Source organism: Hyperoodon ampullatus (assembly GCF_949752795.1).
Source record: "Hyperoodon ampullatus genome assembly, chromosome: 3".
Taxonomy (NCBI): domain Eukaryota; kingdom Metazoa; phylum Chordata; class Mammalia; order Artiodactyla; family Ziphiidae; genus Hyperoodon; species Hyperoodon ampullatus.
This window is the reverse complement of record NC_136916.1, coordinates 140155229-140182577: the sequence shown is the minus strand read 5'-3', so window position 1 is coordinate 140182577 and position 27349 is coordinate 140155229. Positions and strand designations below refer to the sequence as shown.

Here is a 27349-nt window from a genome sequence, read left to right as displayed (position 1 = left end):
GCTTTTGGAACATGCACATTCCATGTGTGTGTTTAACACACACACACACACCTTCACAGCGAAGATGAGACGTGAGAGACAAAAGGGCAAGCAAGAAAAACAGTCTTCCGCTGTACCTTTTGGGGTGAATACTATGGTTATTTTCAGTTGTCAGGATCCCTGGTTAATGACTTGGGAATTTTTTTCAAGTAGAAAACTGGGCTAAAAGCTGTGTGCTCCCCCTCCCTTCCTCCTGCGACTGTGCTCCGTGGGGAGTGTTCTCACACGCCAGTTCTCAGCTCTCTATCCACGCTCATGTGAAATTTGGGAGGACTTCTGAGTTTTGGGTGTATGGCTACCCAATCTTGGGGGTGGGGGTAAAGATGATGGGAAGGGTGAGGGAAGGAAAGTAGCGCTGGGTTAGGAGTTACACTGGGTAAGATGTTGGGGCCCATCCTGTCCAATCCCTCACTCTCCTTAACCGACAGACAAGAACACCCCTCACCCCGAATTCAGGGGACTCACTGACTTCATACCATACGAAGCCCCCAGGTCTTGAACATCTATGGCTCTCTAGTGTTATATAAATGGGCATCCAAACAGCTTCTACAGACATGGAATAATAATAATACCTTCTATTTAAAAAGGTAAGAAGGCATTCAGAAAGCATTTCCTTCTGAAGGGAAGAAACAAAAGGGCAAGTAAAATATCCAGAAGACACCAATTCCAGGAACAGTGCTGACCTTACGTTCCAAAGAAAGGATCATCAGGAAATCTCAGGAAGCCAAGTAGAGATGACCCACCATGCTGATTCGGTGGTGAGAACGGATGTGAAGGGCTGGCTCGGAGATCTTGGCTTTCCTGCCTCTCTGGTGGGGAAGGATCACACACAGAGGCAAGGGCAGCAGCATGGGTAGAGCTCACCAATGGGTGCCTTCTCCTTCTCTGTTTATTTGTTAAAAATCTTTCTTTGGGGTGCACTCAGGTACTCAACTTGGGGGTTGGGGAGTGGAGAGAGGTAAATTAGGAGTTTGGGATTAACAGATACACACTACTGTATATAAAATAGAAAAATAGGGGCTTCCCTGGTGGCGCAGTGGTTGAGAATCTGCCTGCTAATGCAGGGGACACAGGTTCGAGCCCTGGTCTGGGAGGATCCCACATGCTGCGGAGCAACTAGGCCCGTGAGCCACAACTACTGAGCCTGCGCGCCTGGAGCCTGTGCTCCGCAAAAAGAGAGGCCACGAAAGTGAGAGGCCCGCGCACCACGATGAAGAGTGGCCCCCGCTTGCCACAACTAGAGAAAGCCCTCGCACAGAAACGAAGACGCAACACAGCAAAAATAAATAAATTAATAAACTCCTACCCCCAACATCTTCTTTTTAAAAAAAAAAAAAAGAAAAATAACAGGACCTACTGTATAGCACAAGGAATTATAGTCAATATCTTGTAATAATGGAAAAGAATCTGAAAAAGAATATATATATATAATATATATATAACTGAATCACTTTGCTGTACACCTGAAACGAACATAACATTGTAAATCAAGTACAATTTTAAAAAGGTATAAGAAAAAAAATGCTTAATTGGAAAAAAAAAAAGGCTCCTGGGAAAAACAGAAATACAGCTCTCTCCAAAATAAAAAGCTAACACAGCCTCATGTACAATTAAGTGCTTAATAATCTTGATGATGTTGGTGGATTGTTCAAAGGGAGGATGAAGATAATGGCACCTCTCAGCGTGCTGTAAAATTACTACTCATAACTTAACAATACTAATAACTTACTCCTGTATTGTGCATACCACTTTGAAAATGCTTTCATGGGTGCTACCTCATTTGAAGTGGGCACTGTAGGTGTTATCATCATTGCGTTACAGAGGTAAAGACTGGAAAGCAGTGGCAGGAGTAGAATGAGGTCTTGTGATTCTCAGACCAGTGTGTGCTCCTTCCATTCTACTGTGTGAGGCTGGTTCACCTCTCAGCCTCAGCTTCACCTACCAACCAGGGAGTTAGACAAAGTGTTTTTAAAGATCCTCCATCTCTGAAATTCTGTGTTTATGTTTCTAATAGTCACCAAGCTCCATGACAAATGATTACAACCCAAAACAGCATGCATGACTTCCTAACAGTTTTGGGGACTATGTAAGACACTACCCAGTGGAGTCAACATTAGGAACTTTTTTTTTTAATTGAAATATTCTTGATTTACAATGTTATATCAGTTTCAGGTATACAACATAGTGATCCAAACTTGTAATAGATTATACTCCATTTATAGTTATTATAAACTATTGGCTATATTCCCTGTGTTGTACGATCTATCCTTGTAGCTTGCTTATTTTATACATAGTAGTTTGTACCTCTTACTCCTCTACCCCCGTCTTGCCCCCTTCCCTCTCCCCACTGGTAACCACTAGTTTGTTCTCTATATCTGAGTCTGTTTCTTTTTTGTTATAGTCACTAGTTTATTTTTTAGATTCCACATATAAGTGATATCATACAATATCTGTCTTTCTCTAACTTATTTCCCTAAGCACGATACCCTCTAGGTTCATAACATTAGGAACTCTTGAAGTCACCAAGCTCCCAGAATCACAGGTGGTCACAAAATCCTTGGAAAAGGCCTGAAGTCTATATTTTTCAAGAAAGCAGTGTACCTTACCTTGATCTGGAATTACACAACAAAATGAAAGCTTGTTCAGGGTCCTTAAAAACATTTCAACTTACCTACCTCCTAACAGATACTTCCCCAAGCTCTCGGTTTTCCGGCCGAGGACCATTTGCTCCTGAATCTGGCTAGAACTACTCAAAAGCTACTGTAAGCATCAGTTTCTGGGGAAATCACACTGTAAAACCACTGGCCTATTTCACCACAAGTAAAACTAGCAGATGAGCTGCAGATTGAGATGTTTACACAACCTGAAGTCATTCCTTCCTGACCTCCTCACTGAATCTTCTTCCACTGTCACCCTTTCAATACTGGTGTCCCCAGGCCTTGTCCTCCTTTGACTCTTCACCCTCTCCCCCAGTCCATGCCTTCTCCCCTGTTCTCCCTACCATGTTACAGTGGTCATCTCCGACCTCTCTCCTGAGCTCCAGACCTATGTGGCCAACTGCAAGGAACAGACCACTTTCTGAATGTCTCCCCAACCCCTCAGAGGTCCCATTTCCTAAACTCATCTTTCCCAGCCCCTACCCTGCACCTAACACACCAACGGCGGAAGTGGTGACTGCAGTTGTTTGAACACGCAGGCTGCCTCTCCCCTCCGAGGCTTTGCACAAGTTACTCCCTCTGTCTAGAATACCCTTCTCCCCCTTGTCAACCCTACTGAACCCTTATTTGTTCCTCAGCACCCAGCCTACATGCCGCTTCCTCTGCCTTGTCCTTATGTCACTTCCCTGCCCTTGACCCCAGAGAGAGTTTTGATCATTCCTCCTCGGCAGCCAGCTAAGTATCCATTTACGTGTCCTCATTCCTACTAGGCTGTGAGCAACAGAAGAGGATGTGTCTTTTCATCTTTGCTTCCCGGCACTTAGCGCAGGCCAAGCCAAGGGAAGGCATCTGACAAATATTTGCCAAATGGAACTAGACAGGGATCCTAATTCCCTAATGTATCAGTTTCTCCTTCTACGGTCACAGGCTCATCTCAGGTCAAAAGAGAAAGATTCAAATGCACAATCTTTAAATAACACTAACATTGTTATCATAAACGTTATATCTTACTTTATGGGAAGTTAAATAGGTGGCAGATTCTTGTTCTGTGGGTATTAAGTACACAGGACCCTGGTAGCTTCCTCCAGTGGCTCATGCTTCTAGGACAAGTGGAAAGAATCACATCAGGGAGTAATCTGGGTGCTAAAATGTGGGGCCCTAAGGGTACAGGACACTTATTAATGAGACGTAGAAGAAAAATGGGGAAAGGCCAGGTGTAGTTAGCTTAGAACCCTGGACTGGGAGTCAGGAAAAGCTGGATTCTGATCCCAGGGTTTTTTCCTTACTGTGGTGTAATATACAGAACAAAATATTTACCTTCTTAACCATTTTTAAGTGTACAGTTCAGTGGGATTAAGTCTATTCACATTGCTGTACAACCATCACCACCATCCACCTACAGAACTTCTTTCATCTTCCCAAACTGAAATTCTACATCCCTTAAACCCTAGCTCTCCACCCACCCACGCCGCCAGCCCTCGGCAACCACCATTTTGCTTTGTCTCTATGAATGACTATTCTAGGTACCTCCTGTTAGTGGAATCATACATTTGTCCCTTTGTATTTGGCTTATTTCATTAAGCATAATTCATTCAAGGTTCATTCGGGTTATAACGTGCATCAGAATTTCCTTCCTTTGTAAGGCTGACTAAAACATTTTGTTTATCCATTCATCTATTGATGGACACTTGGGTTGCTTCCACCTTTTAGATATTGTGAATAATGCTATGAACATTGATGTACAAATATGTTCGAGCCCCTGCTTTCAATTCTTTGGGATATACAACCAGAAATAGAATTGCTAGGTCCTATGGTACTTCTATGTTTAATTTTCTGAGGAACTGCCTGCTATATTACTTTCCGCAGTGCCTGCATCATTTTACATTCCCATGAGAGTTGCGCAAGGGTTCTAATCTATTTGTTTGTTTTAAGTAATGTGCTGAATGGCCTTTGGTGAGTCACAATTTCTCTGGATCTCAGTTTCCTCATCTATTAGATGAAGGAATTTTAATGGACAATCTCTTAGGTTTCTTCTAGCAATTAAAAAAAACTGTATTGGTCTAATTGAATCAAGTTGCAATTACAGCCAGAAAGCAGTTTAAATGGTTTCCTAATACAATAAATAGAGTCATAATTTTTCAGAGAAAAGGGCAAAGGATCTAAAAATACACCCAGGGCTTCCCTGGTGGCACAGCGGTTAAGAGTCCGCCTGCCAATGGAGGGGACACGGGCTCGAGCCCTGGTCCAGGAAGATCCCACATGCCACGGAGCAACTAAGCCCATGCGCCACAACTACTGAGCCTGCCCTCTAGAGCCGGTGAGCCTCAACTACGGAGCCCACATGCCTAGAGTCCGTGCTCCACAAGAGAAGCCACCGCAATGAGAAGCCCATGCACTGCAACTAAGACTAGTCCCCGCTCGCCGCAACTAGAGAAAGCCCGCACGCAGCAACGAAGACTCAACGCAGCCAATAAATAAATAAATTTAAAAATAAAAAAATAATAAAAATGCAGCCAGCTCTCACTGACGACAGTGGTGGCTGCTTCCTGAGCACCTACTCTGTGCTCAGCACTGCTCCAGCTATCCTCCATGCATTATCTCAGACCCTGAGGGTACAGATGTGGAAACGGAGGAATGGCAAAATTGCGCCACCTTCCCGAGGTCCCACAACCAGCAGGTGAAAGAGCCAACATCTGCCCTCGGACAGCACTGCTCTGGAGGAAGGTTCCTCACCACCGCGCCCTGACGCTTCCCTCCTGGGTGCTTCGCCCCAAGTCTTGAGCGCTCTTCAGTGTTTTCTTTCTTTTCTTTGATCACACTTCTGTTTAAATGTCTCAGTCCTCTGCCGAGAACAGCTGAATTTCCTCAGCTACAGCACTGAAGCTTTTTATTTTTAGGTCTGGAGGCTGTAATGTACAAAACTGTCTCAGAAATCCTCTCGGGGACTGTTTGTTAGTAATTTTCTCTGACACCTTTTCCAGTGTTTTCCAGAAAATCACTTTTAAGGTACACTCCTTGAAGGAGGAAGCAAAAGAATGCTTACTGTGTTCCTGTGTGGTGTACATGTATGAATTCACTGAATCTGGACAGTAAACCCTATGACATGGATTTTATTATCTCAATTTTATAAGATTTTATGAGCAAGGACACGGAGATTCAGAGAGGTGTGTTAGCTCATCAAGGTCACTCAGCCAGAATGTAACAGAGCTGGGAGATAAGACCGCCACGGGGTGAAACCCAAGCTCCTTCCTAGGGGGAGACTCCCGGCAGAACACAGAGAGCCACTTAGGAAAATCAGTGCTCGGCCAGTGACACACCATGACCCGCTACCGTGACCCGCTGAGCTGCTAGCATTAGAAAGGGGCCAAAATAAAGGGAAGTGAAGAGGTTCACAGCTTCCCAGAAAGAAGTAGAGGGAACAACTCAGTCCACACTGAAGAGTAGATTCTCTTTAGGCACCAGAGGCTCTGTTTTCTCCCAGAACAAAGATTGTGGAGGGAGGATATTCCTGGATAACATATATCCTGGTTACCAAAAATATTTCTATATACATCAAAGGTATAGTTTAAAGTAATTGGGGGAGGGATAAATTAGGAGCTTGGGATTAACATACACACACTACTACATATAAAATAGATAAACAACAAGAACCTACTGGATAGCACAGGGAACTCTACTCAGTACCCTGTAATAACCTATATGGGAAAAGAATCTGAAAAAGAATGAACACATGTATATAGATAACTGAATTACTTTGCTGTACACCTGAAACTAACACAACATTTTAAATCAACTATACTCCAATAAAAGTAATTGGATTTATCTGGTTAAGGAGAAACCATCTTAATAGTTCCATATGATCTTAACATTGCTTAGTGCCTGTTCTAGGTTTTACAGAGATTGAGTTAAAAGGGGTGAAATCTAGGTCCCAGATTTAGTCAGGAAGAATTCTCTTAAGAGGATTCTAAATGCCAGAAAGAGGTTGAGGACTCCTAAAAATTGGAAATAAAAAAATCGAGAGAAGCAGATGTGGGTTAACGTTCAACTCAAACGATGATGTGGTCTCTAAAGACCACCGTAGAGAATTCTCAGGGACAATCATGTCATCAGCCCCAGGACACAGTGATCTGTATACAAAATGTCCTTAAAATGACACCAATTATATGACTGGAGATTTCTTTTTTTTTTTTTTTAAGATTTTTTATTTTTTGATGTGGACCATTTTTAAACCATTCAATAAGACTTTACTGAATTTGTTACAATGTTGCTTCTGTTTTATGCTTTGGGTTTTTGGCCATGAGGCATGTGGGATCTTAGCTCCCTGACGAGGGATCAAACACACACCCCCTGCATTGGAAGGTGAAGTCTTAACCACTGGACCACCAGGGAAGTCCCTATGACTGGCAATTTCTAAAGAGAGACAAGTCTTTCACCAGCATGGCTAATATTTCCCAAATTTAGTTTTTTTGTCTCAAATCACTGGAAAGGATATGATTTGAGCAAAGTAATTCTTCTCCCTTAGACACTATCCAGGAGAGAATGGATTGTTCTGACTTTTCCCTATTTGAAGAATATTCATCTTTATTCCTCCTATGCATTTAGTGGGAAATAATACATGGTTTTCTAATACAGAACTGACCCAAATTATATGTTATTCTCTCATTACATGTTACTTTCTTATTTTCAACATACAGCATCAAATCCACTTTCTTCCACACTTGAAAATAAGGCTTCCAGCACAATGCCTTAAATGCATGAATGAAAGGCTTTTTCAATGTGATATTCTACACTGCACCTGAATCCTGGGCCTGGCACCTGACTTGCACAAGGATAACATGGAAGCAAATAAGATCTTGCACAACTTTGGAAAACCTCTCTTCTCCTCTCCCAGAACTCTGGGAAAGGCCCCTTCATCCTTCGATGTTGCCAACAGAAACACAATCCGTATCGAAACAACTGGGAGTGCTGTTCACATGACCCAACGGCCTTATGTGTCCTGACTGGATGAAGCCGGCGCATCACTTCACCTACACTGAAGCCACAAGTGCTAGAAATACTTGATATATGGCAAACAATGCTATCAACTGCTCATGCATCGGCTCCAAAATAACTATTGCATAAGAGAAAAAAAACAGCCTGAGAAAACTCTGCTTCTTTGATTCTACAGATTAAAACACAGATTTCAGTTAGAGCTGGTAGCTTACTTGTAGGTGGTATTAAAAACAAACAAACAAACCCAAAGCCCAAGAAGCACACTCAGCAAGCTGGTTTGCAATAGTTCAAAAGCTGGCTGAGAGCACCACACTTACAGATTTCAGGATCCCTGTGGCATCTTCATGCAGCCATGTAGGGTAGACCACTTCATCATTCAGTATGGCTTCAAAGAGGTCATCTTCGTTCTCTGCCTCAAAGGGTGCGTGGCCACAGAGCATCTCGTAGAGCAGGACGCCCATTGCCCACCAATCCACTGCGGGCCCGTAGAGCATCTCCTGGAGGATCTGTGCATAGGGGTAATGTGAGAAGAACTTCGTGCATCTGATGAACAAATGCATCATTAATGACTAACGAAAATGATGGATTAGGAGATGAAGTAAAACAAGGGAGTCTCCTGTGTTGGCATACGTTTCATTCCATCTCTAGAGAGTGGTCTGTTTTCCCTGGGGTCAATTCAGAGGCCTTGTCATCCAGGTGATCAAACATCTATGGCCTGCTTAGGCCAAAGTAATAGTATATGCAGATCCAAACCAGAAAGGGTTTTGGAACTATATCTGTGGGCTCACTCACTCCTATGGGAAAGATTCAAGAGCTTGTCTTTATTTCTGCTAAATGGGGCTGGGGTCAAAGCACTGAGTAGAGGCAGAGAAAAAAATTAAATAGCTGTGCCTGGAACGTACTTTGTCCTCATTCAGGGCTAAACCCTAAAGCAACTGCAAAGTTGACAAAACTTTTGGACTCAAATTTGTACTGGGAGGAACCAAGGACATTTTCAGCCAATGAGCCACAAAGGAGTCTGGAGGCGTCAACTTTCAATGCCACCCACCAAGATGCAGCACATAAATGCAGCCTGTGTGGCTTTTCTGACGGGGCTGCTAGAGAGCCTGGATTGCCAAAGCTGCTCAAGCAGCGAGCACACTCACCTCTGGAGCAATGTAGTCGGGTGTGCCGCAGAAGGTGGCCGTGGTGACCCCGTTACAGATCCCCTCCTTGCACATTCCAAAGTCTGCCAGTTTACAGTGACCCTCGTGGTCCAAAAGTACATTGTCCAGTTTCAGATCTCTGCAAGAAACAAAAAGCAGCATGTGGTGAGGCAGCCAGGCCCCACACCATCCACCTGGCTGAGCTGGGTCACGGGATGGGAGATCACGCAGCCGGGAGAGCTTTCTGCACACACCCTTCAAAGGGCACACACGTCTTTGTGTTATCTGGAGAAGAAATTTAGATCTGCTCTTGACATTTGCCTCGTGGCTCCTAGACGATGGTTCCATCTGAATGGGCCAATAACCACATATCAAAACACAGGCTGCCCATTAGAAACTGAGAAGGTGACTTCCAGGCTTCCCACTTACCTTAAGCCCATGAGACATCTACCCACCCGCCCCCCGTTCTCTGGCATCTATCTCTGCCCACTGGACTTCACTCGGTGAACATTCCGGGGCAAGTGGCCACTGTGTGGCACAGACTGTGACAGGCATCAAGAGTACAGACGATCCTTCTTCCTAAGGAACTCACAGTATAACGGGGAGACAGATATTTGCTAGACTGTGAGCTCCATGGAGGAGGGACCAGGTGGGTTTGGTTCACCACTGTGCCTAGCATAGTGCGCTCAATAAATATTTGTTCAAAATATATACATGTAGGGCTTCCCTGGTGGCGCAGTGGTTGACAGTCCGCCTGCCGATGCAGGGGACACGGGTTCGTGCCCCGGTCCAGGAAGATCCCACATGCCGCGGAGCGGCTGGGCCTGTGAGCCATGGCCACTGAGCCTGCACGTCCGGAGCCTGTGCTCCGCAACGGGAGAGGCCACAACAGTGAGAGGCCCGCGTACTGCAAAAAAAAATAAATAAATAAATTAAAATATATATATATATACATATAGATGTGTGTGTATAGAGATACATACACATGCACACACACACACACACACACACACGTGGGGGAGGGAGGAGAGGAGAATGAGAAGGGGGTTGGGGCGGGAGACAGAACCAACTGTTGTATAATACAAGTGGTACAAAGGAAGTATGAACCGAGTGCTGTGAGAGAAACACAAGAAGGAACAATTCATTCCTTCTAGTGGGAGGACAGAGGGACATTTCCACAGTAGCAATAGACATTGAGCTGGGTCCTAAAACACGAGTCAGCGTCTTCCAGACAGGGAAGGGGTGTGAGAAGGTCGCTGTGGGCAGGTGGACAGGGCTATTGCCTGGAGCAGACGCAGAGGTGTGAGGTGCAGGTGGGCGCAGGAATCCCACGTGGTGTAGTAAGGATGGAGAGGGGGCTCGCATGGGAGCACGGGGGCCATCAAAATGCCAGGGCTAGGAGGCAAAGTTAGGTCCAAACTGTGAAGTGTCCTGAATGCCACACTAAGGAATTCTGATATTTAGATATTAGGCAAAAGTGACCCACTGAAGCTAATTAAGATTTCCAGCTGATGAGAAAAGATCAGCTAGAGGCAGCTGAAGCAGTCCGGGGAAGAGATGACCTGAATGAGGACGGTGACAGATGGAATGAAAACCAGGCGGTCAGTCAGCAGTGCTTTGGTGAAAACACAATTAGTATCAAGGCTCGATGACCATTTGGAGGGAGATGAGGAGAAGCAGCAAAATTGATGACCCCTGGGTTTCTGTCTTAGATTCAGTGGGTCAGTGGGGACGTTAATAACCAGGGAAAAGCAAAACGGGGTAAGAAGAGGGCTTGTTTAGGTGTACCCCAGATACACAGGAGCCTCAGATATTATGGTGAGCACAGGACAAAAAGGCACTTACCACCCTTCGTCCAACCCCTAGGAGCAGAATCCACTTAAGGGAAGTGCGTTTCCAGCAGCAGAACTGTCTGGTAAAAGGCCTCAGTGGAGGCAGGAACATGGGTTGGATGCTAATAAAACTGTCTGCAAATGAAAGGCAGTGCCCCCTGAACACCCCCTCCCCAACACAGGCTTCTGGCACCACCTCTCCCCTCGCCATGCATATCCGGGCATCATTACAGATGGAGGTCTGGCCCATGGCAAGCTGGGAAACAGTCCTACACACCGACGCCATTGCCAGCCTCTAAGCTCAGCCTCGGGAGAGGTCCAGAGAAGCAGCTGTGCCTATGGGGCGATACCTTTATGCTTTGCTTTTTGAAGGAATGACATGCTCAGAGGCAGCCATGCGGGCTTATCAGTAAGGAGAGGCTGCCCAGCCAGAAGGCGACGCTAGGTGCCTACCCTGCCCTGGAGGTTTGCAGTCACCCGCCAGGTGGGAGGCTGCCGAGGCCGAGGCCTCCTGGGGCTGTGCTGTTAGGAGTGCTGGTGGCCCCTCACTGGGCATCTTCACAGCGGGGGCCGCTGACTGCTGTTCTGGAGCTTCACGTCCCCAGTGGGCGGTGTCGAGGCACTCATAGCTTTGTTCTCCCATCTCTGCTCTGACAATAAAGGTCTGTTGGGCTGCTTGGCTCGAGGGGAAAGGCTGGTCTCTGTCCAGCCCGGAATCACGCTGTGGCTCAGAGGAAGCAGGTGATGACAGAACTGGCGAGACTGGTTTCCACACTGGGCCCTGTGAGTTGATCCAGCTGGACCATGCAGGTCCTACAGACAGTGGTCACTGGAAGAGACCCAGGAATGAAAACCAAGTCCTGTTTTCCAGGAATCCCCGATAAGCAAGGTGACAGCAGCAGAGCTTTCTCAGACCAGCCTCCTCTCTGTGCTCACGCTCCAGGCGTCTCCCGGGTGTCAGGCAAAGATGTGCTGGGTATTTGTGCAGCCACCACAGGAAGCGAGGCTCCTCTGCCTCTAACCCAAACCCGGCCTCCGTCCTCCAATCAGGCTCCCGCCCCTTTCCCTGAGCAGAATCCCACTTCCCCCACAAGGAATGCTTTCAGTGGGCTGTGGAAACTGTATCCTCCTCCACTGACCCCTAGACACACACACCCAGCATGAGCAAGATTTGTTTAGCCAACGTGAAGGCGGAATCCCAAAAGCACAGGTTGAGGGTGAGGATGACACTGGTCACGGCCACTGCCAAGAGCACGGTCTCACGCAGTTGTTCTTCCAGAAGTGGTTTCAGACCCGAGGCCCTATTAGCGCCTGGTTGTCTGGCTCCTCTGGGGACTGATGCAAACATTATAATCTCTAACCTCAGCCAACCACCTCTAGTCTGTGGCTTCAGGAGAGACCAAGGCCGTGGGGGACCCAAGCCTGGGGACTGGCTTTATCAGCACCATGTTCCAGCCCAGCGGTCCAGGCTCGTGTGGTCCTGCTCCCAGAGCGCTCTGACTCTCTCACATTGCCAAACAGGGTGACTGCATTTCTGAATTCTCCTGAAGCCGTTATGCCTGATAAGGGCTCAGAAAGGATCTCCTTGGGTAGCAGAAACAAGTGCTAACAGAAACCCACAATGGTCTAAAAGAGCTGACCTGAGATTGCTCAAGAGAGCTTGTCACTAGCGACCCAGGTAAAGAGGTCTGATTGTTTATTGCTCTGCAGCTGTCACAGGTAGCAGGAATTGTTCAGGGAGAGAAAGTGCTTTGTCATCAGTTTTCTAAGCTGCCCGTCACAATGCCCTCTGCACACAGAACTCTTGGAACACAGCCCCGATACTCAGGACACAGAACCGAGCAGCACTGGGGATGAGACTCAGCCTGGTCACAGGATGCCCCAGGACACAGAGGCAGGTTTTATACCTCAGTCCTGAGTTTGCAGTCTCATTTTAGGCGTTCTCAGAACTGGACCAGCCCTGAGGGAAATGCCATTGCTCGTTTCACACCAGATGCTACCTAATAGGACAAAACTCTCAAATTGGGATCCTAAGGGGGTTCGATTAAGAGCATAACATAATCCCAGGCTATCAGTTCTGCCCTCAGCCCAAATATCTCAAACCTCCACTGCAGGGTCTGTTCTGATGTCCCCAGCTAGTCAACTATGCCCCTGGAGCACCCAGTTCAGAGCCCTACGATAGCACACCTTCCACGGCACTCCAGAAGACTCTGTCTATGCACCTGTCTCCTCCCTTGGCTGGGGCTGAGCCTTATTCCTCCCTAGCCTCAGCTCAGGCCTGGCAGAAGATGCTGACCAAAGAGATAAACAGAAGAATGTCAGATGGATAACAGTGAGTTGTGCTGGTCAGTTCAGAGCCTGTTTTATTTTTAGGGGAAGGAAGTAAGTTCCATAAACTTCACTGGGACTTTTGTTCCAAAGTAATTAAACCTATAAAAATCCATGTGCTTTACCCCTTAGAGAGAGATTCCAGGGGAAAAGAAGAGCCCTGAAATATAAGTTCAAATTCTTTGCTTTAGTGAAGCTGGAGAAAAGAAACTGCTTTAGGAGGGGCAACTATAAAGCAGAGAGGACCCAAGCATAATCGTTTCCCCTGGTTTACATGCAGACGGAAGAGGGTTTTCAAGCAAATGCAAAGGTTACAGAACCATTTATGGCCACGGTCAGCTTCCGCTCTAAGGGTAAATAGATACCTTCACTTAAACAAGAACAACAAAAAAAGCAAAAAAGTCACCCTCTGACTCCTGAATTGAATATGAAATATGCAGAGGTCCGGTTTTGGGCTTTGGAGTTCCTCAGCCTCCGCTGCCCACATGTAACTCAGCAGCCAAAGTTAACAAGACTACACAATGAAGACTGCAAGTTCATACAGGGCAGAGGCTCAGATCCTAAACTGCTGAGTACACAATTACGGGCTCATCATGCATCGGCTTATTGAGCACTTGTATCTAATAGCTATACCTTTGTTATGCAGGCACAGAAGGGTAGAAAGAGTTATTTTATCTTCCCTGATGGTCTGAAAGGTACATTGTTCTTTCTGGGTAATCAGGGTTACTTAAAATGCCCACAGTGGTTTCAGAGAGGATTCTCAAGCGGTTGAAGACAAAGGAAATTCAGAAATTGTATTTATTTTGTTTCCACCATGAGCTATTCTGAGAGTCATAAAACATAATGACAAGAGACTTACTGCTTAGATCACTAGCATCAGTTACTCTTCCAAAAGAAATAAAGGACAGTGAGTTGAGAGCTGGCTCCCTGAACAAGAATGCATCTAAGAGGCTATTCAGTAGCTATTTTTAATGTATTTTAAAAAATTTTTATCTTGGAAAACCTCAAAGTTATACAAAAGTATAGTGAATAACATAACGACTCCCGTAGTGATCTCACAGCAAAAGCCGCTATCAATGCCCAATCGTGTTTCATCTGTGCATTTTCTCCCTTCTTGACCCACCTTTTTCCAGATCTGGAAGCAAATCCAAAACATGAAATCATCTCATTTATCCATACTTTAATATCTAAATCTAAAGGACAACAATTTTTTAATGAAGTACAACTTTGCTATTAGTTTTCCTAAAATATACAGTCAATATACTATTGTAAGTATATTGCTTTTTGTCTGTTTGCTCATTTGGGGGTATGTGTGTGTGTCCAGAGAACCTGAAAAAACCTTCTGTGGATGATGATGATGATAATGATGGTAATAATAACAACAATCAGTGTCATTAGTCACTAACATACATTGAATGTTCACTAAATGCTAAGTGCTTAATCCATATTCTTATTTTACCTTCAAAACAACCCTATGAAGTAGGCTCTACACCAACATCATTTAGTGAGCCAGGGATAAAGTCAGGATTTGAACTCAGTTCTGCTCACCTCCCTCCAAGGCCTGGGCTCCAAACCCACTACAATAGGCACACTCTCTTCCATGCAGTGCTATTGTGTCACTGGCTAATCCTCCTAGTAGACTGCTTCCCGAGAGGACTACATCAATTGAGAAACAAGAACCATCTGAAAATCAACAAATATCCTGACACTGAATTATGCCCAGAGGCCATTTTTGTGCACATTATTCAATGCAAAATCAAAATCCTGGAAAAATGATTTTTTTGCTTTGGTTCTTAGCTTGTGCGTGGGGGAGTTGATTGGATTTCACACAATCCTTGAAGGTACAGGAGTAAGGGAATGCATAGCAAATCCCTCTCTAGTTGTCAAATATTGAGAAGATAACTTGCTGCCCTCTTCTAAGGAAGAGAGGCTGGCATGTGGTCAAGAGTTAAGAGGTGGCATTTGCCAAGAGAGTGAGTTTGGATTATGATCTTAGTTTCAAAACAAAACCATTTAGGGCTGGCTTGGGTTTTGAATATGTGGGTTTATATAAACTTGACATTTTTTCAAAGCAAGACGGACAGTATTAAATTGGTAAAAGAATTTTGAAAAGTCACTGAAATAGCAAAAGCCTAAAATTTGGTTTTATCACAAGTTAGATATAGTAATGTCACTCATGTCACCTCAGAGAAGACATTCAGACATTCATCCACCCAACAAATCTTTGGGTGTCATCTGTGAGCCAGGCAATATGCAAGGGGCTCAGAATATTGAAGGGGGCAGGAAATGGCAGGAGCCTGATATACCTGGGTCCAGGGAGGATTTCAGTCTTTAGCCCAAGAGGAAAAAGAAACCACTGAAAGGTCTTAGACAGGAGAAGGATAGCATTAATCTGATTTCACAACAAGCCTCCAGCCACAGGAAGGATAATAGGTCAGAGGGGATGAGAAAGGACATGAAGAGACCAGCTGGAAAGCTAATGGAGTATTCAGAAAAGAACTGACAGTGGCCTGGATCAGGGTGGGCCAGTAAGGTAAAGAGAACTAGATCGATGGAGAACTACTAGGGGAAAAAAAGCAATGGGATTTAGTAATGCAAGGATGTAGAAGGTAAAAGGAAAGAAGGTGTGAGCACGTTCTGGCTCAAAGAATTTATTTTGGACATATTTTGGACATCTGAGTGCAGAGCACAGGCTCCGGACGCACAGGCTCAGCGGCCATGGCTCACGGGCCCAGCCACTCCGCGGCATGTGGGATCCTCCCGGACCGGGGCACAAACCCGTGTCCCCTGCATCAGCAGGCGGACTCCCAACCACTGCGCCACCAGGGAAGCCCCCTGAGGTGTTTTTTAGACATCTGAGTGGAGATGTTTAATGGGCAGCTGAATATACACGGCTAGAACTCAGATGAAAGGCCAGGCAAAGGATAGAAATTTGCCAGTCATTAGCTGGGTGTGGATGAGTTCACCTGGGGAGGGAGAATGGAATAAAAAGGAGAGGGCTTGATACTAAGCTTTGGGAAGTGTATCCTGAGGATAACATCCCTGGTCTTTTTCACACTGAGACCACAAACACTAGAGAGAAATTACAGTCAGAGTGGGTAGCATAGCTGAGTGCCGGGAAGCAGGGATCCAACTCTTTTGCTTCCAGTGGATCATAGGTAGTCCTGTTAAGATTTAAAAGGATTAGAAAACATTACCCTTTTACATTCAAAACCATCTTATGGATTCTTTCTAGGTTAAACTGTCAACCTCTGCTACATGAAGTGATGATTTGGAGAGTGTAAACTTAAGTCTTATTTTACAAAGATGTTTGTTGCTGTATTGTGCATGACAGCAAATTTTGGAAGCAAGCTAATTTATTTATTAATAGGGGAACAGCTAAATAAATTATGGTATATCCATGACAGAATTTTATGAAAGCTATTAAAATCGTATGAAGGGCAAAAAATGCAGGGAAATGTTTATGACAGAATTTTTGTCTTTTGAAAGTTATTTCTTTGGGGATTATACAAGTACTATTTTCATTACCTAAAATTTGGTCATTACTGACAAAATTATGGCGAAAATGACAGGTTCATAGTCGTCCAATCTTTTCTTCTTAATGCTACACTACCATAAATCATGAATTAACTTGCTTTTCTCACTTAATGAACTTTTGGACACATTTCTATATCCTGTAGATCTGCCTCATTCTTTGTAATGGTTACAAAAAATTCCATTATAAAGATGTTTCATAATTTAACTAGTCCCCTCTCTATGAACATTTAGATTGTTTCTAATTGTTTGCATCTTCAAACAATGGAGTAATGAACATTATTTGCACTCTTGTAGGAGGGTTAAATCTTTAGAAGTGGAAATGCTGTGTCAAAGGGTATAAATATTTAAAATTTAAATAGATGTTGAGCAACGGCCCTCCAAAAAGCTGGCACCAATTTATACTCCCGCCAACAGTGTACGAGAGCATCCATTTAGCTTCCTTATTCAGGTTAGATGTAATCATCCTTGTATCCTTGTCAATTTGCTAGGGGAAAATGATCTCATTGCTTTAACTTCATTTCTTGATAATTGAGATTAATCTTTAAAATATATATATGGTTAATGGCCATTTGTATTTCTTCTGTCTGTTGCCTATTCACAAGTTTTACCTATTTTAAAATTTGAGTTATTTTTTAGATTCTTTTTTAGAGGCTCATTATACATTATGGATAGAAATAACTTGTTATATGGGTTGCAAATATTATTGTTCAGCTTGTTTTTGTTTTGTTTATGGTAACTTTCATATTTTTATATAGTCAAATCTATCGATCTTTTTTTTTTTTTTTTTTTTTTTTTTTGCGGTATGCGGGCCTCTCACCATTGTGTCCAGAGCACAGGCTCCGGATGCGCAGGCCCAGCGGCCATGGCTCACGGGCCCAGCCGCTCCGTGGCATGTGGGATATTCCCGGACCGGGACACGAACCCGTGTCCCCTGCATCGGCAAGCGGACTCTCAACCACTATGCCACCAGGGAAGCCCCTATCAATCTTTTTATAGCTGCTGGGTTTCACGACTTATTTACAGACTGATACAATTCTAAATACAAAAGCAGAACACGAAATTGTATTTTCAATATTCTCTTATGTTACAATTGTTGGAGTGGGGGACAGAGGGAAGAAAGAAAGACAGGAGGGAAAAGGGAGAGGTGGGAAAGGCTAAAAGAAGAAGATGACAAGTTTACTTCTAGGTTATATGTTTATGAATGATTTTTCCTTTTTTGTATTTTCTAAATTTTATAGGAATTACGTATTACTTTGATAACCAGCAAAAAGTCATAAAATATGTATTTATATATTTTGGCTTTAATCCTTTTCTTTGGTCTCTCTACTGTTTAAGGTTGTAATTCCCAAGGAAGATGTAGAGGGAAAGTGATCTACTGGTAGGAATGGAAAGGATTTATTCTGGAACCCAGGCCGTAAGGGAACGTTGAAAAAATCACCTTATTTGCTTAGGGAATGTGAACATTTGTGGACTCAGAATTATGACCTGTTGTCATAAGCTCAGTTTTTTAACCACTGAAATTACCAATGCTTGTGGATAGCACTGGTATTTTCAATAGCCCTATGATATGTCCCTGTAGTCTTAACGAACTTAAGTATGAAAATGAGGCCCCTGCTAAAAGAAGCAACGTTCCCAATTATTAAATGAGGTCCCCATGCCATTTGTCCTCATGAAGTGACAATCTATCTGGTGTTTGTGAAGCTGATCTATTGCAACATCAGCTTAAGAACAAATACATGAAGCATGAACATTCATCATTATGAAGGTAAATGGGAAATAACTTACTTTCCGGTAAATGAAAGTCGATAAAACAATTTCCAACCCAGGAAGTGTTAGAGGCTCCTTTGTGGCTCTTTTCCCCCTACCTTTTCATATTTCTTCCCAACAGCTATTTGAGATGGGAAATGATCACAAAAATGACTCCGTGGCGAGTCTGGCTATTATATTCCCTTTAAAATGGGGCCAGGGACTCACGAACTAACCCGCACAGGCCAGGTGCTGGGCTCTATCCAGTGCTGGTGTTTGGTACACTTGATATGCAGGCTGCCTGTTTCCACCTTCACTCCTGTGTACACACAGGACCAACTTAACTTGAGCAAAGGGACTGAGAGATTGCCCCTTGCCTTGTCTTATGGTAGGAAAAATAAGTGCAAAGAAAACATTCATTGACTCTCTGGACAAATGCAAGAGGCAATGAGTTTGGTTAATGTCCACACTGCAGATCACACACCTCCTTAGGACCATCAAATGAATGAGCCATCAAACCGGCAGTTGAGCCTTCGATATATATTTTTTCCTTCCACACACCCCCACCCCGCCCACTCCCAGGAGGGTTGAAATTCCCTGGCTGAAGCAGCACACATTTATTTAGCACTCCTTACAGTACTCTTATTTTATAGTTGCCAAGAAAACCTCTCTCACCGACACTTCTTGCCAAAACGCTTCCTACGTGATACCTGGCAGCATTCGGTGAGAGAGCCGGAGGCAGGGTGGAGGGCTTCAGACAAAGACACCAAGGAGATGATAGCCCCTTGGTGGTCAGGGAACTCCGGGCCATGGGGCCTAGCTCCGACCACACAGAAAAGATGCTGGGCCCAACGGCATACCTGGACTTGATGGTCCGGGGGGGCACAAAAGTGATCAACAAGCTGAATCCTGCTTTAACTCCGCAGGCTCCCCGACTGCAGAGAGCCAAGTGCAGCTGATCCATGGAAAACTATCTGCCAGGGCAGCGTGGCTTCCCAACCACAGAAATCCACCAAGGAAATGGAGGTTCTCATCTAGCAAGACCACAAATAGCATCGGTGAGTCACAGGGATGCTGAAAGCCTGCAAGCTGGGGTCACGGTAGGTGGGGAGGAGACCCTCACTGGCTGGCCGTCTGCAGGGCACGTGCATGAAGATGAAGGATGGAAAGATTTCCAATAAGGAGGAATCAGAGCACGGCTCCCTCCTAAGCAGAAAGATTTTAATGACAATCAGGGCAGCTGTGGAGGAGGGGGGGATGGGCAGGGGCAGACGGATCCTACTGGTTTATGTTGGACACACGGTGCCAATACCAACAAACGGGTTCACAGAGTGAAGCTCTGTTAACGTTACTGGGCACACAGCACTAGGGAAATGCTAGCCATGGTTTCTGGAGACAATGGAGACAGTGTAAGGGACAATGAGACATCTTAACTTGTCTAGCTGCGGCTGGTTCCCTCTAAGGAAACCCAGGGCTCTTCTGACTAATGAGACTAGATCCTGTCACTGGGGCTGGTTCCCTGAAGCCAGTCCACTGCGAAGAAACAGTAAGGTCCCTCCTCTGCCAGGGTTACAGCTTGGGGCAAACAAGCAGCAAAAGCTGGTGCAGCCATGTGCTGAAGGAACATGCAGCCTTGCAGACCACGTGAAGGGGGCCGCGGGTACTGCTGGGAGGGGGTGAGGAGGAATGTTTTATGACAGGAAGGAGTAGAGTTTATAGCCCCAGCCCCAAGAAGGGATATGCAGGCTGCTTTTGGCAAATGGCTAAACACAAATCTTTGCCAGCATTAGTAATACCTTATGCAATAGCAATTTCAGAGGGGAGGGGCGGGGAGAGCAGGGGAGGGGTGGGGAGGGAGGGAGCCCTCGGACGACCTGAACAGGAACGTTTGGCCACATCAACAGGTATCATCTGGTTACCTGCTCTCCCCATCCGAGCAGAAACCTGAGCCATCTAAACGGAAGTCTCTGAAAAAACCCATGGACATCTATTCAGAACCACTCCCAGGCCCTCAGAATTGAATAGGAACCTCACATCTTAGTTCTGGATTACAGTCAGCACTGCTTTGTTTTCTAATTATGTTTTGCATCAAAAGTCTTGCTTTTCCCAATCAGATTACAAACTCCAAGGGTAGGCCTGGAATATTCCACAGCTCATTCCCAGACTACTGATCACAGGCTGGACTCAGGACAGCAACACACATCTGAGTTCCTTTCCAAGAAGGAACTTTACTGATTTCCTCCTAACGCTGCGCAGGTCAGAGAAAATGCGCAAAGCATCACATTTTCCCCTAAGATATTCCCTTTGGGAGAAGTCACTGCTACTTCCTGAACACCTTCCTAGTCTGTTCCCAGTACTTGGTCTTGTAACCAAAGAGCCCAGGTTTTTCAAAACACACATTTAAGTTGTTCACTTTGAAATATGTGATACTTGTCTGTGGAGACACTGTCCAAAGACTCGCCAATTTTATGTAGTAGCATTCTTCTTAATAAAGGTAATCTGTTAAATGCGTAAGAGTCATCATAACTTCCTAAGATCTTAAAAGTCAACAGACTTCACAAATCAGGGGGAATTAGCTTATGCATCTTATTTTTACTTTAGAAAGTATCACCAAACTTGTAAGCAGAAGTAGCAGATGAACATAGCTTTTGAGAGGAGACTAACCTTCTTCTTGCCTAAATGCTGGACTAATCTTGATCCAGTAAATAAAGGCTATTTCAGTTTGGTCACTTTCCCCAGTTCCTCAGTTTCTCTGTTAAAACACTGTTAAGGTCACAAGGTGATCAACCTTAGTCTAAACAGTTACTCACCCTGGATTTCATTCCATAAATAACCCATGCCACAACATTATACATATTCCCATATGTATATTACAGAGGCAATTAAAGACCTCCTGCAAATATAAGGTTTCATGCAGCAATAATAGTGGGGCATATTTTACATTTCCTAGGGAACCATAGTCCATGCTGATGATCTGGTAACAAATCCAGAGTGATCAATTCTGAAGACAGAGCAAATCTGGACTTGTGGCCGAAAATGACGGATGGGCTACAATCTGCTTCCTTCCCCCTCCCCCAGGCAACCTTAGGGAGGTTATTTGACTGACTTTTGTCTGCCTGTTCCTAAGAAGTAGCGTAGTGTGAGGTTAAGGGACTCTGGAGCCAGGCATCCTGCGTTTGAGTCTTGGCCCTATTCTTTACTAGCTGTGTGATCTGGGGCCAGTTACTTAATCACTCTGCGTATATTTCCTTATCATGAAACGCAGATAAGGAGAGTTCCTGCCTCACGGGAATTATGAGTGTTTTAAATATGAATTGCTTAAAACAGTGCCCACAATGCACTGAAGTGCTGTGGAAGCATTAGCTATTATTTCCTCATCAACAACAACAAAGAAACACGTAACCGATAACAGCATGGCCGGTTACTTAAGATTTTTATGAGAATCAAAACCAATAGAGAGGATACATGGACTTTATAAATTCTAAGTAACTACTGTAAGCTTTTGAGTTTGAGGCAGGGAGGTCTATTAGGTTATTAAATGACACATCTGGCTTATAAACGGCTCTGCGGGGAAGAGAGCAAGAAGCCAAAGCAGCGTGCCACGCAGTGCCCCAGCCTGGCGCCAACGAGCAAAATGTCTCAAGAACTGGTGCAACCCCATCATCCAACACCTTCGTCTCCTTTGCACATCTTTGCTGAGACCACTTTCTGAAGCACTAAGATGTAGGAACAAAGATCTCTGTTCAGCATCAGCAGCCCTGCCCAGCACAACGAGAAAAGGTTGGTTTAAGTTGAACTGCCAGGCAGTTCACTACAGGTGATCCATCCTTTCAACCAGAATAAGCTGGAGGAGGACAGGGAAGCCACTAAATCCTGTTGTTGGCTATCAACACTATCACTGTGGCTGGGGACATTTATTTCCATTCTGAAGAACTGACATGGGATCCACATCTCACAATGCAATCAAATAAAACTCCACTGGTACACCCAGTCCTCGTTTTCTACCCTCTCCCTGCCTAATTATTTAGGACATAAACCCAGTTATGGAGATGGGTCTCATACATTCAATGATGTGATAAAACCCAGGTCCTGCAAGGCCACTTTTGGGAGATGTTGTTTCTAATTGTTCACTGTTTAAACAATATGGTGATAAATGAAGGTATCTTTTCAGTGTGTCTAAGTCTATTAATATTTTTTATTACGTGTTTTCACAAATGAGCAGTCAACTCTGGGTACCATGCTTCCATTTAAGAATTTCTATCAAGGCCACTGCACTGGTGTTCACCTTCCTTTACCACGGGAAGCCAACAACGGTCACAGGTATTCAAAGGAAGGGGCAGGCAGAGAGTACAAGTTCCAAAATCCTGCCTCGGGCTGCTGCTATTTTATGATTCTCATTAAATGTGATCTCTAAGGCGGTGCCTCCTTGTTTTCATTTTTCTATCTTTGTATTTTTGAGTTCCCTTTGGTGCCTAACGCCGTGCTTTGCACCTACTGAGCCCCTAATACATGGCTGATATTCTTTTTTTTAAATAAATCTATCTATCTATTTATTTATTTTTGGCTGCGTTGGGTCTTCATTGCTGCGCAAGGGGTTTCTCTAGTTGCGGCGAGCAGGGGCTACACTTCGTTGCGGTGGCCGGTCTTCTCATTGCGGTGGCTTCTCTTGTTGTGGAGCATGGGCTCTAGGCACGCGGGCTTCAGTAGTTGTGGCACGTGGGCTCAGTAGTTGTGGCTCGCGGGCTCCACAGCGCAGCCTCAGTAGTTGTGGCTCACGGCATGTGGGATCTTCCCAGACCAGGGATCCAACCCATGTCCCCTGCATTGGCAGGCGGGTTCTTAACCACTGCACCACCAGGGAAGTCCCAATGGCTGATATTCTGAAGAGCACGCCCCCTCTGCCCTCTGGTGTTGGTTTGGTCCTGAGACCCCAATGAAGGTGGATTAAGGGAGGACGTGGAGGACTCTTAGGAAGCTGGTTGATTCTGGTTTGTGCTGGAACCCTGGCACCCATCTGGGACCTCTGGAGCAGACATGAAGCTGCCACTGCCTGCTGGGGTCCTGTCTTGGAGGTGACCTAGGACCAGTACAGTACCCCAGGAACCTTTGTGGCTCTGAACACACTTTCAAGTCCACCCCGCTCCAGACATGAATCCTTCCTGTGCCATCTAGAACCAAACCAATTCCATCCAAGAGAGAAAGGTAAACTGGCCCTGCTTGGTGACTGCCTGTTCATATTTGGCTGATAGGTGAGAGCAAACTGTGTTCCTGTAAAAGGAGGATATTAAAAATTCTGTTGATTTCCTAAACAGGATGTATGTGAATTCAACTGACTACTACAGGACACAGTGAACCTGGGAGTGGATTCTGTCATTAAGACAGTGGCCATGAGCAGAGAGCACAGGCAGTCAGGCCGGCTGGCTGAGTGCTGCTGGGCAGTGTGCAGGCTGGCATCTCGGTGCACCAGAACCTTCTGAGGGATACACATCCTACCCTCTCCTCAGAGGCAGCACAGGGGGTCAGGTGGTCAAGCTGGAATGCAGGTACCATCTGGTGCACTGTCTAGTCAAGGGACAAGGACACTTGTTCCAAGCAAGAAAGCAAGGTTTCTTGCCTCAGCTCTGCCACCCCTCTGGGCCTCAGTTTCCTCATCTGTAAAATGATGGGATGGGATTCAATGACATCCCCTCTCTACTGCTCACATCCAGTCAATCACTAAGAACTGACAATTACGCCTCCTGATTATATTTAGAATTGGATGCCTTCTCTGCACCACACTGCCATGGTCTCTATTCAGCCCATCTCTTCCCAGGTGGATCACTGCATTTCCTAACTGGTCTTGTTCCCCTTTTCTCCTCCATTCTCCATGCTCTACCAGTTATTTTTCAGAACTACAGTTCTGATCTTGTCCCTTGAACGTCTGAAACTTTAAGAGGCTCCTGTCTGGTTGTAGCATCCGTAATGCTCCACCACTGGGCCTCTGCCTGCCCTGCCAGCCTTACTTCCTCCCTACACTGTCCTCGCCTGCTTTACATTCCCAGATGAGCACCGTGCTCTCTGGTGGACAAATGTTCTCTGTGCCTAGAGCAGTGCTACTCAAAGTGTGGTCCGCGGACTGGTACTCACCTGCAAACTGCTACTGGCCCACAATGAAGTAGAAAATGAATGAAGTAGCAATGAAGTAAATAGAAAACTTGAGAATCAGCATGTAGAAACTTTTATAACTATTCAACAGTAATTTTATGTCTGTTGAATCTAATAAAAATTTGGGCTTCTATTTATGTCTTTTTAAAAGTTCATTTTTCTAGGAATTTACTTTTATTACATTTTATACAAGTATTGGTCCTGAATGGATTGGAAAGGAAGAAAAATCCACTGGTTTACCACTGCAGATAGTTTGAGGAGCTCTGGCCAGCATCTTTCTTCCTTCTTCTCTACTGGGCTTGTCTGACCACTTCAGTCTCACTGAAGCCTCTGTGCCTCAGAAACTTCCTGCGTCCCTTCCTTGGACAAGCATGATGTCTCTCCTCTGTGCTCCAGGGGAATCTGCTGCATACTTCTAATTACAGCATTGATTGCACTGACTGTATTTGTTGTTTTCCCTGCAGGTCTTTCCCATGCTTAATTCAGCTCTCTAACCTCAGAGCAAGGTGCCTGGGCTGAGTGGGCAATTAAGTGCTGATTAAACTGAACAAGCCCTAGTTTTTTACCCTAAACTCTGGTTACATGCCCTTTACCCATACACCCCTTGAGTATAAAATTTTTCTGGCCAGTGTTTCTCCCTCAAATACCTAGTTGGTGTTCTGTACATAATGGGTGCTCAGGAAATGAAGAAGAAATAATGGGAGCTGCTTTCTGCATTTGGTGGTGACTTCTTTGTGTCACCCAGCCAGTTGTACTCAATACTCTGGCTCTCAATCTAGTCCTAGAGTTAATATAAGAAAGCTGGGCTTGTAGGTTACAACAGCACATGACTAATGTGTGTGCCTCGTGATTAAGCATCCTTACAACCGTGTAGTATTATAACCAGACAAGACAAATTACCCCTGTACATTTTGTATAACATTAAAAGGTCAGTCCAGGAAGAAAAGCAATAATAAGATTCCTGAAGTCCTTCATCAAGTTGAAAAGCTCATCGGATGTTTTTTTTAAAAGGCATCTCATGGAAAACTCCAAAACCAGAAGGGACAGAATATTACAGAAGAATCGACTTAAAATCTCAGAAAATCCTTTAAGCCAAAACTAAAGAACACAATTCCCATCGTATGGGACTACTTTCTTTTTGGAAGTTGATAAATCCAAAATTGTCACTGGGAACCAGTGGTTCCCTGCATTTTCCAGAGAAGGCAGTTGGAGAACACATTTCCTGAACCTCAGCCTCTTGGGTTCTACTCCTAGATTTTCCCTTTGAAGTCATGGAAAAATTCTCTCCCCTCCTCTCTGCTTCAGAGACCTTTCTTTTAAAATGGTAATGTAATCGCCCGCGTTTTCAGGATGTAGTGTATGAAATTATCCCAAGACTTCATGAGGGCTTCTGAAGTCAGGGCCCCTAGGTTCACTTATGGTTAGGAACCAAACAAGCAAGCCCCAGAGACAGAACAAGTGATTTTTTTTTCCTTGTTGGAGAAGGGAGTCTTCCTCATTCAAATGAAAAATAAAGGATCAGCTGATGAAAGAAAAATCAACAACATTTAAGACCTGAAAAAAGTGATTATTTTGAAACAGAACATTCTGACTGGCTGATGTAGGTAATGTACAAGCCATCGGGTTCCACCCACTCTGATGAACCCCAGTTTCACTCTGAGTTTTATGGCCATTCTGAACAATGTTTTATCTGCCTATAGGGCTGGGTCCCGTTGACACAGATGTGAACTCGGAATTTTTGGTCTGGGTTACGTGACACATTCCTGGCCAGGAAGGTGGTGTTCTCTCTCCTCCTGTAACTTTCCATCAATGCAAACGAGGTCACAAATGCCAGGAGGCAGCAGCGACAGGTCTACATGGGAGAGACTCATCAGCCAAGGCAGGGTTCGTGCTTTCTCTTCTGCAAAAAGCGTTCATACCATCCTGCTGGCACACGTCGGGGAGGCTGTGAGCTTTGTGCCACAGATGAGTCGAGACACTCTCCAAGCCATTGCTCTGGGGATGCCTTTTCTTCCTTGCATGGCTCAGGAGGCAAGAAGTTTCCCCTGCCCTTCCAGGCCCTCAGAGGTCAGGAACTCAGGGCCATCAGAGAGGTTCTGCCTGTTCTGGGCTGGGAGTGGCCCCAGCAACTCCTGACTTCTGGCTGGCTGGAGCCAAACGTGACAGGGGTGAGTGGCCTGACGGAGTGTCCTTTCCTAGGGACAGCGAACGTGGCCTGCCATCTTGGAGCCACCGGGGGATGCTCTGGAGTGGGCACTCCAGAGACATCTATTCACTCTGGATGTTGCTCACCTGCCCAGTATTGGCTCTCAGGGAGCAGAGCCCCAGAATTGATAATTCTAGGTCCCAACCGGATGGAGACTGTTAACCCTCCCATTGGCTGGGGTGGGGAAAAACCCATGCGATATGTGAAAAGGGGAAACTCAGGAATACTATTGGCAGGGGCTCCACCTGAATCCTTAAACCGAAGTAAGATGGGAGTTCCCTGAGTGGGACTACGTTGTCAGGTAAATTCCAAAGCAGCTAATAAACACAGTCTACCTCCCGTCTCTAACCACTCCTAAGTGTCTCCTTTCTGGGCCCCTCCTCCTCCACCCTCCCTTGAAGGGTAGGCGGTTCCCTGAGGTTCTGTTCTTGGCCCTTGCCTGGGTTTATTTCCAGCACAGCTGCTAGACCATATGGCACCTTTGTGCAAATTAGAGAAAGGCACCCTTTTCTCAAGACGTGTTACCACCATCGCCTAGGAAATTCAGAGTCATCACACACATTATCACAGACTCTAACGGAGGGGCATTCCCTGGAGTTGCTCAGCACATGGTCTGCCCAGTTGTGCAGTGGAAGCCCATGGATTCAGATATCACCCTGGACAGATGGCTCCCAAGTTGAAACCTCTACCCTGACACCTCTCTCTGGAGATCCAGAGATGCCT

At 45.2% G+C, this 27349-nt stretch overlaps 1 protein-coding gene across 1 annotated transcript in view; it reads right to left on the bottom strand.

The window, feature by feature from the left end:
• Positions 1–27349, bottom strand: part of PRKCH (protein kinase C eta) — a gene marked incomplete at both ends in the record, with an annotated part of 225295 nt that overhangs the window by 11822 nt on the left and 186124 nt on the right. Inside the window, 2 exons of the mRNA XM_079701199.1 lie at positions 8006–8194; positions 8834–8972. Of these exons, the coding sequence (XP_079557325.1) occupies positions 8006–8194; positions 8834–8972 (328 nt within the window). The remainder of the gene's footprint in view (positions 1–8005; positions 8195–8833; positions 8973–27349) is intronic.